Source organism: Schistocerca serialis, chromosome 4 (assembly GCF_023864345.2).
Source record: "Schistocerca serialis cubense isolate TAMUIC-IGC-003099 chromosome 4, iqSchSeri2.2, whole genome shotgun sequence".
NCBI classification, from domain to species: Eukaryota; Metazoa; Arthropoda; class Insecta; order Orthoptera; family Acrididae; genus Schistocerca; species Schistocerca serialis.
This window is the reverse complement of record NC_064641.1, coordinates 147,768,233-147,784,552: the sequence shown is the minus strand read 5'-3', so window position 1 is coordinate 147,784,552 and position 16,320 is coordinate 147,768,233. Positions and strand designations below refer to the sequence as shown.

Here is a 16,320-nt window from a genome sequence, read left to right as displayed (position 1 = left end):
TGGATTACCTGCTCGGTCAGCTAAGTTATGCTCAACTTTACTTAGATTGGTGGAACGTTCGGAGTGCGCAGTTACATTTAGTATTTTCCGTCGGTTGTTCCGTTTTTCACGGTATTGTTCGGACTTCGATGAAGATAAAGTCAACAAAGGCATAACTGTTAATCATATACAAAGGACTCATCCATAGTAGATAGTACTCAACATTAAAGTGCGGTAATAAAGAAACTACTGCTTGAATAAAATATCTGAAACTGAAAAAAAAATTGTAAACCTAGTGAAAATTATAAATTCTTTCTGTTGTTTTTCTTTTGATGGGAAGAGAAAAAAATCTGTCTGAGTCAACAACAGATTCCGTTACTAGGGGGCTACATTACCAACATTCACAGAAAAGAAGCCATAAAGGAATAACCGAATAGACAGTGACATATGAAAATAGTAGAAAATCATTCAATAGACTGTAAGGAGTCATAAAGAGAAAGGAAACAGAGAAACTAGAAGAAGAAACTGTTTTCGATAGGATGTAGTGGCTTTCAGAGATTATGATAGACCGAACCCATTTTAAAAATCACGCTAGAGAAATTTAACACTTAGAGGTCGATCGGATTAGCTTACCTGCAATGAGAAAGAACCGATAACGGATAACATGGAACGAATGAAACGAAAATCGAACTGTGATGCATAATAATTTATTCAGGAAAAAGTCATTTGTAATTCAGAAAACATGCACCTAATTATTAATGAGCTGTTGTTGGACAGAGTGTCCACAGACTAAAAAAATAAATTCTTATTTCTCATGATTAATAACGACTAGCGGAGAAGAAATAAATGTAATGAATGCTTAAAATGTTGCGAACATACATAGCAATAAGCAGGTGGGACACTTGCTACTTCCAAATGCGTCTAGATAAGATTAACAGCGTTTAACTTCTCCACTGCAGATGGAGCTCTTACGAACTGATTGTAAATTTATTCACCTACATCTGTAATGGAGTTTCGAAAACAGGCATATTTTATAGAGCGATAGTAGTGCCCTACATGGCAGCAGAATATTTCTTTGGCATGAAATCTGGTGGTGATTAACACCTGTTGGTATTTAAAAGGCTACTACGTCGAAAATAATTTTCAATCCCCACGCCACAGTTGGCCGACATGAAAGAAACACGCACCACAAAGCTAACAGTACGTGGCGGCCTGCCAGCCTCTACTGTTAATACTCAGAAAAATTAATATTAGAATGCCTCACTCCAACGATTAAGATGCACCTGAAAATGTTCTCGAAAATCATCAGAGCAGAAAAGAAAATGAAAATGTGAGGAGAGTGTAACTGCTGTAGTGACTGAAAGGTCATAGCGGCAATTATTTACCTTAGAAGTGTAGAATTCTTCACACCTACGGTGGCCTGCAAACAAATATTCACTCATCAAAAATTATTTCAAGGTTTTATAATTTCCGTAGAGTGAAACTGGAAATTCCTAGGCATCGAACACAATATAATTATTCGAAAATAATTATGTGAAACAACTGTCGCATAAGCTTCTCGTCATTACGTGAAAATAATCACATCCACAATGGTACAGGCGAGAAAGAAGAGAAATAAATTTTTCTCCGTCTCCCTGTGTCCTCCCTCCATAGTATCAATGTCTCGGCACCAACTTTACAGAGACAGCGAATATACACAGAATCCAATTTTGGCAGTAAAGCGCTACGACACTTACGGAATGTACAATAAGTAGCAAAGGTAATAACACAAAAGTATAAGGAAACAGAAGAGTACCACTGAAGAAGTCGTGCAGATGGTAACAGCAGCGCACAAAAATATTTTATAGACAGATAAGCGCTTTCACATAAATAAGTCAAGTCCATTGTCGTATATCTATCTCATAAATTATACCAGAAATGTAAATAATACGAAATGAATCATTCTACAAGGTTTGTTCATACTGAAGATATCGCTTACACGGAAGTAAACGGCTGCCGCTTGGTCCAAACCGACTGCTCGATTCAATCGCATTACATGTCATACAGATCAATTTCTTCAATTTTAGCAAAATAAAACTCCATTGCAATTCGCTGTGAAGATAAGACAGTCACTGGATGGAAAACAGAGTTTCAAGTCCATATATTCATGTAATTTTGCGCCCGGTAAGCAACAATATACCATAATGCGATACTGTTGCCATTGCTTTCGATTTTTAGCTCTCTCGTGATCAATAAACTAATCAGCAACGATTTGCGGATCTCTTCAGTAATCTTCTCTCCTCTCTATAAAAAGAGATGAATGGGGATTACAGAAGAGTGAACAGCATTTAAAACATATTTCTTTTCACTAAAACCACTGTAAACAAATATTTTGTCGTATATATAATATATTAACGTTATTCTGTACATTTCATAATTTTCAAAACTATTATCTCGAAAACTAGTAGACATTACATACCAATAATAAAAATAAAAAAGTGAATACTGGAGAACTTCACTCAATGGCAAGTAGAACATTGGTCTTAGTCGTTAACCATGTGATTAACTGAATAACGGTGATATTTACTTAAAAGCTAGGCTTTTTGTCACTTTCTTTGACTTTTTCAAACGACAGTTCCTCTTATAACGTTTTTCGTCAAGTTGGCCAGTCCTCAGACGAAATGAGTAATTTCGGAAAAGTGTGAATAAATTCATTTTCGCGACGTAACTTTTCTACAGGAGGATTTAGTCAAACAGAAAAGTTATGGTACTTAACTGATGCAGAATTTAATGCTCTGCATTTATGGTAACCTTGGCCTTTTTCGATTAAACATTTAGTTCCGGAGGAATCTGAAGAAAACCAGAAAAAGTTCGAAATTTTGGGCGTTCGAAGTTAACTCGTACCTAACTTCCTTCACTAATGAAGATAATGTATTAAATTTTACTCGGCACCGAACACAGAGTAATATCGACAGAAATTTATGTATCTCATGAATGGTGAAAGGCAAAAAACTAACATGAAGTTATAGGACCACCACGACCGAACCTGACCAACATTCCCGATTAAGAGCAAGCAATGGATTGACATCGAAAATATAGTTGCCGATTCGTTATCAACGATATTTTTTCGTTCCGATGTTGAAACAGCACAAGCGCTGGGAATTGTACGTAGTAGCCTAAGGGGCAAAAATAGTGCCGTGAAATAGATACCAGCGATAAGCTCACCTTCAGCGTCTTTCGCCAGCCGAGGCGATTTTAATAAGTTTTATCCGGTACGAAGAGAATAGAAGCTTTCGAAATGTGGTGCTACAGAAGAATGCTGAAGATCAGATGGGTAGATCACGTAACTAATGAGGAAGTATTGAATAGGATTGGGGAGAAGAGAAGTTTGTGGCACAACTTGACTAGAAGAAGGGATCGGTTGGTAGGACATGTTCTGAAGCATCAAGGGGTCACCAATTTAGTATTGGAGGGCAGCGTGGAGGGTAAAAATCGTAGAGGGGGACCAAGAGATGAATACACTAAGCAGATTCAAAAGGATGTAGGTTGCAGTAGGTACTGGGAGATGAAGAAGCTTGCACAGGATAGAGTAGCATGTAGCATGGAAAGCTGCATCAAACCAGCCTCAGGACTGAAGACCACAACAACAACAACCCGTACAAAACACAGAGAAATATCGACAGTAATTTATTTATGTCAACAGTAGTAGAGAAAGTAAGACTATGGCATATTTGGCCGGAAGACTGCTTCTGAGAAGGATAACAGCCTGAGGCAATTTTATTTTTTTAGTTTGACACCAGTTCGGCGACTTGCATGATAACAAACACATCCCAGTCCAGAGCGAAGAAGATCCCGACCCGACCGGGAATCGAACCCGGGGCCCGGTGATCGAGAGCCAGCAACTCTAGTCACAAGACCTCACACTGTCGACGTCTGTAACAATGCATGAAAAACACGGTCCTGAAGTAATCATCCCCCTATGACCACCTCTGCCTACCTCTCCCCACTGAGATCGCGCTATGCAAGGAAATCCACAGTACAGTCACTGACTCATTATCTCGCTCGCACGTCCTAAGACCACATATGGTGCGTGGTTTTGTTATCAAGGGGTCGTGCATGGTGCCTTGAGGTAAAATCCGGTCCTGAGCTCGCTTCTGCCGTCCTTTACCATCGAGAACAGGCTACCGTGATTCGTATTGAGAAAGAGCAATCCAAGGAAATCCACAATGCACCTGCTGACTCTATATCTATCCCCCACGTTGACAAGTGCTGGTGGATGTCATTATTAAGGGGCCATAAACAGTGCCGTGAGGTAAAATCCGGTCCGAAGCTCGTTTCTGCCGTCCTTTCCCGTCGAGGACACTCGACCGAGGTTTGTCCCGTGCGAAACACGGAACGCAGTCGTGCGGTAGTGCGGCAGCGGCGGCCCGGCAGAGGCCCGCCCCTCGCAGTCATCGGCGCGGAAATCATCGCGGCGGTAATTGATTTCCCGCAGCGGGCGGTGGCAGGGCGCGCTCCCCCCACCGCGGCGCGCTGCCCCGCCCCTCCGCTCCCCCTCCGCCCCTCCAGGGCGGCGCTAGCTGCGCGCCACTGGTCTTTGGCGCCCCTCGCCGCCCGCGCGCCGCCGGCAAGCGAAGCGCGCCGTGCTCACTCACGACCGCGCAGTCGCCGCTTCCTCGAGGCCCGTGACTCAGCGCCACCTCCCAGCCGCCGTGCTCGCGCCGCGCACCCACGGACAGAACACAGACACTCTCTGCAGTACCGCGCGGTGGATGGAGGCGGCCCGGGGCGGAGTGAGCAGACTGCGGACGCGGACGCAGACGAGCGCCTAGCCAGTGAACATGCTGATCACGACGAACGCGCTCGCGCCGCCGGCCAACTGCAGCGACCTGAGTAGCCTGTGCTGCCTGCCGAGCCGCGCCGCGCCCTCCTGGGGCAAGATGGACCTGCCAGGGGTGCCACCGCCGCTCACCAGCTCCGCCGCTGTCGCCATGTTGCCCAGCCTGCCTTGCTCGCCCGCAGGTCAGTCGCCCGTCGCACTGTGTTTAGCTGTAGTAACACCGTCCCCCAACGGAAAGTACCCTTCGGCCGCAAACAAGTGCTTCTACGTGCCACCCTACTGCTGACAACTGCTCGCTCGTCGACGATATAAAACTGTCACTGAAGGCTGATTCACTACAACGCGCCTTTTTCGAAAAAAATTACACTCTACCTCGTACGTAAGTTGTTGACATTTCTTCGTTCACTTTGTACATTTTTTGGCAAATCACGTCACCACTGCACAATGCCGTAACAGTTTGCGACCGGCCAGTAATCACGTCAGGCTAAATTCACATTGCGTTCGAGTATTGTTGACAAGGCAACGGATCCCCCTTGCGCCATATGCCGTGACCTGACGACAATACTGGCTGGCAGAAACCTATTACAACGGTGAAAAAAAAAATGCTCGTCTAATAGTGTCATAAGAAATATAAAAATTTTAAAGGATCCTGTCAACCGCGAAGTTCATCCTCACACTCTGTCAGTATTACCACAACGAGAGGAAAAATGAAGAAAAAAAAACACGAGTTATGCGCCAGTTGTGGGCAGCGTACACGTAGCCATCAATTGGTGAGGTAGAGTTGGCCTTAGGGTGACAGCTCTTCGAGAGCTGCAAAGAGTAGGCCTAACATCGTTCAGAAAACCATGGTCCATAAGTAGAGAAGAATCAAAAACGTGTCCACCCTTGCTTTGATTGAAGCCAAGTTATGGATTTGCTCACAATTGCGAAAACTAAGGCACGTCACTCAATTAGAATGGCTGTGGAGAAATCTAACTCCATTTCTCAAAGCTGGGAATCCACAATTTTGGAGCTACATAAAAGACCGCCAGTGGGAGCTAGAAATCGGTGCGAAATTTCCTGTCCGACTATACTTCCGTTATTAATATTAATGGATTTTTTTTTCAACTGGGAAGTTTATAGTCATCATTTTATCTTTTACCTGTAATCAGAGTGTTCATATATTTTACATTGCATTCATTACGAAAAAGGGTTGTAAGTTACATCACTATAGGATTCAAAATTGGAAATTACAATGCAATAACCAGTGCTGAAACAAAAGACAAGTTAGGCCTATATTCGATCTTGAGAACTACAACAATAAGGACAGACTAAAGACAGATTAAATATGAGCACTAGCAGCAGTGGGCATGAGGGCGCGCAAGAAGGGCTAGAACATGGACAGAAAGAAGAATGTAGTAAAAAAACTGAAAAATTAAGAACATTGTGTAACTGCGGGAACAGAATGTGGTGTGAATGATGGGGAAATGATATGAGGATGAAGTGGAACTCGGATAAGACAGCAGCGTTTGCTTTACTGTTTGACTGAAGGAAAACTTAACATACACGCTAATTTTTTCGGTAAATGTTGCGAGGACGGTAAAGGATGTGGATGTGCTTCAACTTCTTTTTAAAAGTGGCAGGGCACTGAAATGTGCGCACAGGGCACCGGGCATCAGAAACAGAGCGAGACTTTTCTGTTTTATGGATGGCACGGCTATGATATTAGGTAAGTGAGGTCTTATGATGCGAATGTGATGTGATGCGAGGAAGCTGGGGCATGCGCCATGAAGAGCCGAAGAAGTAGACGTAGCCTACGTTAGTCACCCAACGTGTCTGGCCGGTATAGTGACTGTTATTTTCCACTTCGTGTTAGTAAATACCACATCTCATTGTGATTAAATATTACGCTTGACATGTACTATCTCTCTGTCAAATATATCTATATTCATAACATGGTCAGGGGTGTAGATGAAGAAAGTAATGAACATTTCACTCGTAAAATCGACAATGATGAAATTAAATCGTGTGGTCGACTACTGTTCTTGTTATTGCCACAGATCAGTTTCAGTAACAGTATGTGTCCTATGCCCGTGATCCCCAATTACTTTGTAGTATCTAATACACCGACTACATCACTTCTTCTCGGTTGTAAGCTGTTGATAAAAAGTAATCAGGGTCATTCAGTACCAATATGTGTCCTGTTCGTGTGTCTTTGTACACTTTTACGGTATCTGCAGCAAATACTAGATCTATTATTTCTCATTGGAAGTTGGTGATAACTTCGTAATTATATTTGTGGTTGATTATCTTGGCTATCACGACTATTATTATATTTAGTTTAGTCCTGCACCACGCATTTCTGACCCAGCACTCTCTCACCCTGGTGCTGTGTGTTTTTTTTTCGCCACTGGCTTAATTTCGCTCCAATTCCCAGACGACTGTTGACTGCTTCAGTGTCTGGAGAGGAGCTGATGCTCTGATAAGAATCTTGTACTGATCTCTGTCGTGAATATCGTTATGATAAATCTAACTAGTTTTCTCCGCTTGGTGCCATACACTATCCCTCCAGAGACAGCAGTACCGATCCTGGAAGTGATTTTCCAGTTGTCTGTCCTGACTACGTGACCCCCAAGGACCAGTTGCCTCTTTTTCATTGATTCTGTATATTCCACCTCCTTTGGGAGGTTTGCATTCTATTCTTTAGATGTATGTTCATTTTTCTAATTCCCAATTTAAATCCACACCTTTATCACTTATAGATACTGTGACATCGACCTCTGGGATGTCCATGTAATTTAGTCTGTATTAAAATTACAGCAGGTATCATGTGGAGAATACCTTAAGAAGTGTCACATGTCTCGCGAAATCCTTTAAGAGTCCACCATGCCCGCTAAAAACGTCATCGCACGCTCTCCGCTAGTTTTGAGGAATCTCGTCGGTACATCCCCTTTCCTGTTCAAAAATACATGTATTAGCGTGTGAAATAAATGTAGTAGTAAACACGCTCGTTCGTAGACAGTTGATCGCTGGGCGTAAAGCTGTCAGCTGTGAAGTTCGCCCAACGCTAGGTCCGCATTACTAAGAGCCTGTTGTGTGCAGCATACACGTAGTCATATGTTCAGCATTTCTTCACAGAACTCCGTTACCTGTCACATTTCACAGATGGTAAGCATCTTTTACGAAACCGCGAGAAACAACAATTCTGTATGCCTAGAAGTTTGCCTTCGACGTATTCGTCTCGGAGAAATATTGTCTCATTTTATTTTTTTCTGCACAGAGGTGGTCACCAGGTTAGACTCCTCTACAAGATTTACATCAGCCTAGCAAAGCAATGAACTGTCAATTTGGGAATTTGTGTTTTGTAATTTCTTCATAAATTCTTTTGAAGTATAATGATTCCATTAACATTTCTTCTGTGAACCGACAAGATACAGAAATAAAGGAGTTGCAAACATCACAAATGGGAATACAGTATTTTTCCACAGATTCGTGATAACACAGACTCAGACGTAAATGTTCTACGCTGTTTCTAACGCACTTTTCCGCAAATTCGTGAAAAATTGAATCAGTCTCCGATCTCCCATGCACTTTATTCAACAACAATATCAGAGAATCTGACATTATCTAGTTGTCCGAGGTGTAGCTCTACTTCACTGAAGTAGGCCTAACACTGATGATACTTTGGTTTCTCACATCCAGATAACATTATGTTACCTGTCACATGCAGATGCGATTCTCAGATGTACGGAGTTTCCAACGCCTTCACCTTTTCAAGTAATGGCACAAACAAACTACCTTTCTCTTAATCTGTGATTGTACTGATTTACAAAAGAACATTAATCACATTACCTTTGCGATATTCTGTAATCCAAAATCACATACCTTTATCCATCCTTGACGATTGGCATAAAATCATACTGAGATAAGAACCGACGCGAAAATTGCGAATAAAGGTTACAATCCCTTCACGAATGTCTGCAGTCATGCAATGAATAAAAACTAAACTAATCTCTACCTCTCTCAAACACGCACACACACACACACACACACACACACACATATATATATATATATATATATATATATATATATATATATATATATAAACTGGTCTTTCTGTAGTGACAAAATGAATTAATGTAATGATGAAACCGCAGTAACTTTCAGTTTTCGAATAGTGTAAATGTCTTATGAGATTTTAGTGATATTTTCATGAGATTATTGCTAAATGGAAATATCATGAATGGTTGACAATATCCGTAAGTGTAAACCAGTTATTTTAAACGCTACTCATACTTTTATACTACATAAACTGCCTTATGGTTACGTACAGCAGGCTGTATATTAATTTGATAAATACATGTTTCAACAGTTTGAATATTTCGTTCGCTATTTTATTGGTACTCTAAGGCATTTACTCAATTGAAAAGTTGTAGGAAAGAAATAAATAGTAGAAATACTACAGAAATAAGAAGTATCAAATTAATAAGTTACCAAAACCTTCAAATCACATTTAAAAAATCCTCTAAAACAAAGCATTACTCTCCCCAGTCAATCTACATGTATCATGAGAACTACTAGAAAATTTATGACTCTCCGACTACTTAGGCCATCTTTAATTGTTCAGACTCCAAAACATGGTAACTCGCCATAGGATATTCTTTAAATCAGATGTACATATTGATTGGTTTCCTTTAAGATGTAGACCTATCATGTTTGTTTCAAAACGTCATCTGACCTCTAGCACTCTGTGTAAATAAAAAAAAAAATTTCTTTCAGGAGTTGTCAGATGCAATGTCATAAATGAATATTATAATTTTGGAAACAGTAGCAACTGACACCAAGAAATCACGCACAAGTACCACCTACGTAAGATACGTGTGCACCTTTTACAAAAGAAAAAAAGCAAACAGAACTGAATTTATGTCATTTTGAGGCGCTACAGAAACAGTTTGGTACGATAATGCCAACATCATTATAGCACAAGCCTCTCTGTCATGTGCTGGTTTCCAGAGATTATACTTTAACATTGCTTATCATTTGATCTAGAAAAGACAGCCTCTCTTTCTAACAACCCATTTTTTTTTTTTAGCTAAAGCATTCACTTATCACATGACAGTTCCGTGTGCAGGGTACATGCTCAAAATCTACAACGCTTCTACCTGTTGTGCTGTTAAAAATTTTGTTAGTGCTGGAACGTGTCACGATATTCGTCGTCTGGATATCAATTTTAAGAAAGCACTGAAATGCTGACAGCAAAACCTGAGGACAAAAAATGTCACCACCAATGTAGAAGTTCATACTGATAGACGCTATGTTACTGAAAGGCTGTCAAAGCAATTATTCACAAATACTGTAAATCTTACTCTCACCATTCCGAGGCGATATACGATAGTGGCAACGTAGCTGTCGCACTCTTTCTATACTATACAAACACTATGCTATACAAATACTGCAAATTTTGTGCTCACGATTCCGACGCGATATACGATACTAGCAACATAACTGTCGCACTCTTTCTTCGGAAATTGGATTTTGCGAGAACAGTGTATCTGTTCTTCCAAAGATAACCATTTAAGTTCGGCGAGAATCTCTGTCACGCTTTTTGTAAGGAACATACTGATCTGTTACAGTGTGAGCAGTGGTCTCTGAATTCCTTCGATGTATGCTGTTGCATCTACCTGAGGGGAACCCAAAACTCTGCAGAGGTACTCTAAAATTCGCCATGCTAGTGTCGTGTATGCGATTTCCATTACAAACCCGCCACACTCTCTCAAAACTCTTCCAACAAATCTGAGTCTTCATTCACCTCCCCTACTACTGATTTCACGTGTACGCCATATTTCACCATTGCTGTAAGGTATTATCCTTAATTATTTAAATGATTTTATGGGCCTCTGACGCTCACTATTAACCTTGTATTTATATTAAAAATGTAGGAATTCCTCCAGCTGTATTTAAGGTGTCGATTTTATTTTGGCATCTAGTTTCAACGTTGTAACAGCCGCACGCAGTTAACGCCAACAAGTGTATGGGCCTGAAGATGACGTTGTTACAACGTTGAAACTAGTTACCAAAATAAAATCGACACCTTAAGTACAGCTGGAGGAATTTCTGCATTTTTAATATAGTTTTATACCAGCTGACGTCCCACTGTCCTCTATTTCAGCTATGGATGTACGAAGATTAACCTTGTACTCTGAGAGTATCGTGTTCATTTTCTTGTGATGAGTATTATTTTGTATTTATCCGTACTTAAAGAGCGCTGCCATTCGCTTCACAACAGTTTATTTTCTGCAAGTCTTCCTGCATTTCCACACGTTATTTTGCTGTTGATAACTTAGTCGTAGCACAGTTTGATGCTCCTGTTTGTCCTATCTGATCATTTTATGTATTCATCGATCCACTCGGATTTTTGTGAATAGATGTTGTATGATGCTATTTCGGTTACTAACAAACTATGTGGTAGAGTGTCGAAGGGTTTTCCGAAACCAAAGAAGAACTCGTTCATCTGCACTTGCTGTTTGCAAGATAAAGCCTGTGAATTAAGTAACATCACCTTTCAAACAGAAAAACAGCATGAAGAATGCGAAAATGAATACAAATTGCAAAAAACATAAAGAAAAATGGAGCTCGAATACTTCAGCGTTGTGACGAGGCGTTTTGAAGGGAATACATGAACTTGGAATAAGAAGAAACGCATTGTTCAGAAATTAGTGAAGTTGATTTGTAAATTTTGCAGCGTATTCTACAATTATGTGACCTTCTTGTTTACTTTTTTGGCACTTTCATGACAGGTACAAATAGCCTCTACACAATAATCTTAAATAAAGCAAAACAGTAGACGATGATAATGATGTAATAGGCACTTCAGGACGTCACTAGGCACGCTGTTATGCAAGGTTGCGTTCTCTTGACTTTTCCCAGTTAGGAACAAGTGCACACAACCTCATCCTACCACAAACACAAAAAAGCCTGTCAAGAGTCATAGTGGGACTAAAAGAAAATTGGATCAGTCTGGAACGTACATGCAAATCTAAATATAAATCTAAGTACAAATCAAATATTCCGAGCTCCCTCAAGAGGTCTTCAAAGCACGGAGCCTGCTTCGATCGTAAAACTTGCCCGCTAGGAGTGCCTCCACCTGTGAGATGGACTTAAGCGAACATCTGCCTTCTTGACCACACAAAGACGGCCCCATCACTGTTCCTTAATGACCGGAAAAGCACTGTTACGCTCTGATTTAAACCGCCTATCCCAATGTTTCGCCCATATACCTGTCTTCCGTGTGCGGCCGTAACCTCTTTAACCTCTGGAGCAGTGAGAAATGCGAGCACAAACATCAGTGTCACGGGCGCTGCGCAAAAGCGAGGCGCATCTCTAGCTCTGAATAAGTATGGCGCAGAACGAATCTGGCTCCCAAGGATATCAGCATCGAGGCACGTAATGCACGCAGAGGTGCCCACGCACCCATGCACGCGCATTCGGCTGTCTGCTGCCTGCTGCGTGACGAATTACGCCTTGTTTTCCAGCGGCCGGAAAATAAATTACCGGTGACATCTGTCACAGTCAACAATTCTCGTTACACAGCCAATTCTTTTCATTGCTCCGAGCAGTAATAACATCGGAATGCACCACAATTTTTGTCGCAAAATGGCAGGAGTTAGTAATGTCACTGGTTTGACATTGTGGAATGTTACGCAAGCACGCGAATGTAAAATCTTTCTGGTTCCTGAGAAAATATCCACTCTTCTCCCTTTTTCTGACGGTGCGGCATCTGCCGCTGTTATTCCTATACAAAGATATCGTAAATTTCTCATAAAAACATTTATTAATAGTATAAAACTACTTTTATGCAATTCTTACTTCCATTTTGCCATTCTCGGGAGTTCCAGTAGACTAGATTGGTTTTCAGACCTTGAGTATCGTACGTTTATCTTACGCAGTGATTGTTTCACCAAGCTAATTTAAGAAAAAGTTTATTTCCTTTTCCCTGTATTTTGCGGTAGAATTTTCGTACATAAACTCGAAAGAAGTAGTAGGAATCTACGGTGGAAAACAGATGTTGCGGAAGAAGCGATACGACGAGGAAATAACGTCCACGGCGAACGATTACTGTAAATATATGCACTTCCAATTTTTACTCTCGACATTTAGACATTCGTCAAGAAAAGAGGTCATCTACATCATTATTGGAAGTTTCTGACTTGTCACTTGCCTTCACTTCCGTAATACCAGCGTATTTCACAAGTCCATACTTCTTCCAATATACGCCCTGCCGCAATACTACAGTGCCATTCGAAATTCAAAGGGTGTGCCTACACAAGGCACAGTTTGGAGCGAAATTAGATTTTTCTTCTTTATTTCACTTGATAAGTATTTTAGCAACGATTTTACTTTAATTAACAAGTCAAAAACATTTTTGTTTCTCCATTTTAGAATGGTGACCAACAGCAGCAAAACTTAACCAATCCTCGTGATGTGGGTCCTGAGTTTCTTCCTCTTCATTATGCATTATTTTTTTATCTTGCCTCTACAATCCAACTTTCATTTTCAGTCATACTTTTTGGAAATCATATCCCACCGTATTTGTTCTACATGAATTAACGCTTCAGCGTCGTTTCATGTTGCTTCAGTTGCACAGACGGTGATCGATGCAAATGAAAGGCAGTGGGACTCCGTTGATGACGAATCATTAATATTACAACTGTCGAATGGGGACAAAGGTGATGAAGAAAACACATGTTTTACATGACGTTAACATTAGAAGTGCTGTTATGAATGGAAAAAATAGTTAGTGTAACAACAGAGAAGACTTCCATACCGGTACACGGGGTGCGTTTAGCACCTGGCTCGGGAGCTGCGTGATATTGTTGTTGTTGTCGGTTATTAAGTTCAGCACCTGTCTCTTGTTGTCTCTGGGCAGATATAAAATGACATCTGCACGTCCTTCGGAGCAAAAATTCGATTTGTTTCCGCCCGGAATTTATTACAGTGAATACTTCATAGAGACTACGAAAATGTCTGTCTCACGATCACGACGAAGAAAGAGATACCGACATCCAGAGAGTTACTTTATCTGACTGTAACAGAAATCGGTCATATCACAAAAAGGAACGGGCTGCTGTGGCCGAGCGGATCTAGGCGCTTCAGTCCGGAACTGCGCTGCTGCTACGGTCGCAGGTTGGAATTCTGCAACGGGCATGGATGTGCGCATTGTCCTTAGATTAGTTAGGTTTAAGTTGTTCTAAGTCTAGGGGACTAATGACTTCACATGTTAAGTCCCATAGTGCTTAGAGCCATTTCAACCATTCTGAACAAAAAAGAGGCGGAACGGCTTCGTTGTTGAATACCTCATATATTACTATCATCTGAATTCAAGTGGACAGTCAGCAGTCAGATACACTCAGGAAAATGCTATTAGATGATTTTAGCTTGCCTTATCTTTGATAGAATTCTGTCTCGATTGTAGATACTGCGGTGGCTCATCGCTGTACTTCTAGGCGCTATTCTCATTCCACGATAAATATACATGCTACGATCAATTGTGTAAGCAGTTTACAAGACTGAGAAACTACGATTTGCTATTGCAATTCTCGATCCAAATACACTCGAGGACGTTTCCGAAATTCGTCTCTCTTCAGAGTCTTATACGTAACGACTTTTCAAGCTGTATCAATGTTGTTCTGCACGCCATCCTAGAGCAGCTCATGTTCCGTGCGGTCCTTCATCTCTAGCAGTCAGCATGGAGTAACGCTCTCACTATGATCAAACGCTGATCGAAACTCGTCACATCTTTAAAAATAAATGTATTGTGTGCGTTACAAGCTAATTTTTTATTGTATAAAAAATTTAATAGCATTTACATCCACTGTTATTTCCAAGAACAATTTTTCAAAAAAATCTTAACGTATTTGTAATCCTAAACATTCCTTTGCCTTTCCTTTCCATGCCTTCTATGGAGATATTAGTAAATGTAATACAATGCGCATTGTTTCGGTTTATTTTCAATGTAAGTACCGTGAAAATTTAAAATACATAAAAGGAAAATGTTTCCGCATACGGGGCCTACACCACTATCTTCGGTTTGCAATCATGCACTCTTTCCGCTGCGCCACCCAATCCCAGGTGTAACATAAACGGTTCGTGCCTCGCCCGCCCGTGCCAAAAATGCCATTTTTTTCTGAAGGTTTGGCCATCTGGAGCTCTCACTTCTGTCACTTTCATTTCCGGCAAAGCCTCCCGTATACGTCAAATTTGGACGAAATCCCCTTGTAAGATGACCGCGAAGCCTAACATTTTCACACTACTCAGCTATCATTAGCTACAGCATCACACCGCTTTTCATCTTATATAGGAGAATGTGTCACACAGCAAGCCTTTTCTTATACTCGGCCTTCATATCATATCGAAGTACGTAAAGCAGATTATGCCTCTAATGCCCTCCACTTCTGCAATATTTCCCGACCTTATACGGGGTCATTCCGTGATGATATTACAAACTTTCAGGGTTATGGAGAAGGGTAAATGTACCAGTTTGAGTTCAGCGCCAAGGCCCAAGAAAGAACTAATCTTGCATCTTTCGGCGCGAGCACTGATTTCCCTTTTTTTACTATGGTGATCGTTTCTCCCTACGTAGATCGGCGTCAACAAAATATTTTCGCATTCGGAGGAGAAAGTTGGTGATTGGAATCTCGTAATAAGATTCCCCCGCAACAAAAAACACCTTAGTTTTAATAATGTCCACTCCAAATCCTGTATCATTTCAGTGACATTCTCTCCCCTATTTCTCGATAATACAAAACGTGCTGCCCTTCTTTGAACTGTCTCGACGTACTCCGTCAATTCTATCTGGTAAGGATCCCACACCGTGCAGCAGTACTTCAAAAGAGGACCGACAAGCGTAGTGTAGACAGTCTCTTTAGCAGATCTGTTACATTTTCTAAGTGTCCTGCCAATAAAACGCAGTCTTTGGGTAGCCTTCCGCACAACATTTTCTATGTGTGCCTTCCTCTTTAAGTTGTTCGTAATTGTAATTCCTTCATATTTAGTTGAATTTACGGTCCTTAGATTTCACTGATTTATCGTGTAACCGAAGTTCAATGAATTTCTTTTAGCGCTCATGTGGATGACCTCACACTTTCCGTTATTCAGGGTCAACTGCCAATTTTCGCACCTTGCAGATATCTTTTCTAAATCGTTTTGCAATCGTCTTGATATTCTGATGATTCTACTAGTCGATAAACGACAGCGTCATCTGCAAACAACTTAAGACGGCTGCTCAGATTGTCTCCTAAATCGTTTGTATAGATGAGGAACAGCGAATCAACTATAACACTACCTTGGGGAAAGCCAGAAATCACTTCTGCTTTATTCAATGACCTTCTCCGTAGGCTACAACAAACTGCAAGATTGTCACAATATCTCTAACCTTCCAGTTGTGGTTGTTGTTGTTCAAAAATGGTTCAAATGGCTCTGAGCACTATGGGGCTCAACTGCTGTGGTCATCAGTCCCCTAGAACTTAGAACTACTTAAACCT

General features: G+C 41.1%; 1 protein-coding gene across 1 annotated transcript in view; it reads left to right on the top strand.

Moving 5' to 3' along the window:
- Positions 1 to 4,608: 4,608 nt before the first annotated feature.
- The window catches only part of LOC126474327 (paired box protein Pax-6-like), a 287,364-nt gene continuing 275,652 nt past the window's right edge, over positions 4,609 to 16,320 (top strand). Inside the window, exon 1 of the mRNA XM_050101794.1 lies at positions 4,609 to 4,980. Coding sequence (XP_049957751.1) covers positions 4,800 to 4,980 — 181 coding nt within the window. The 5' untranslated portion in view covers positions 4,609 to 4,799. The remainder of the gene's footprint in view (positions 4,981 to 16,320) is intronic.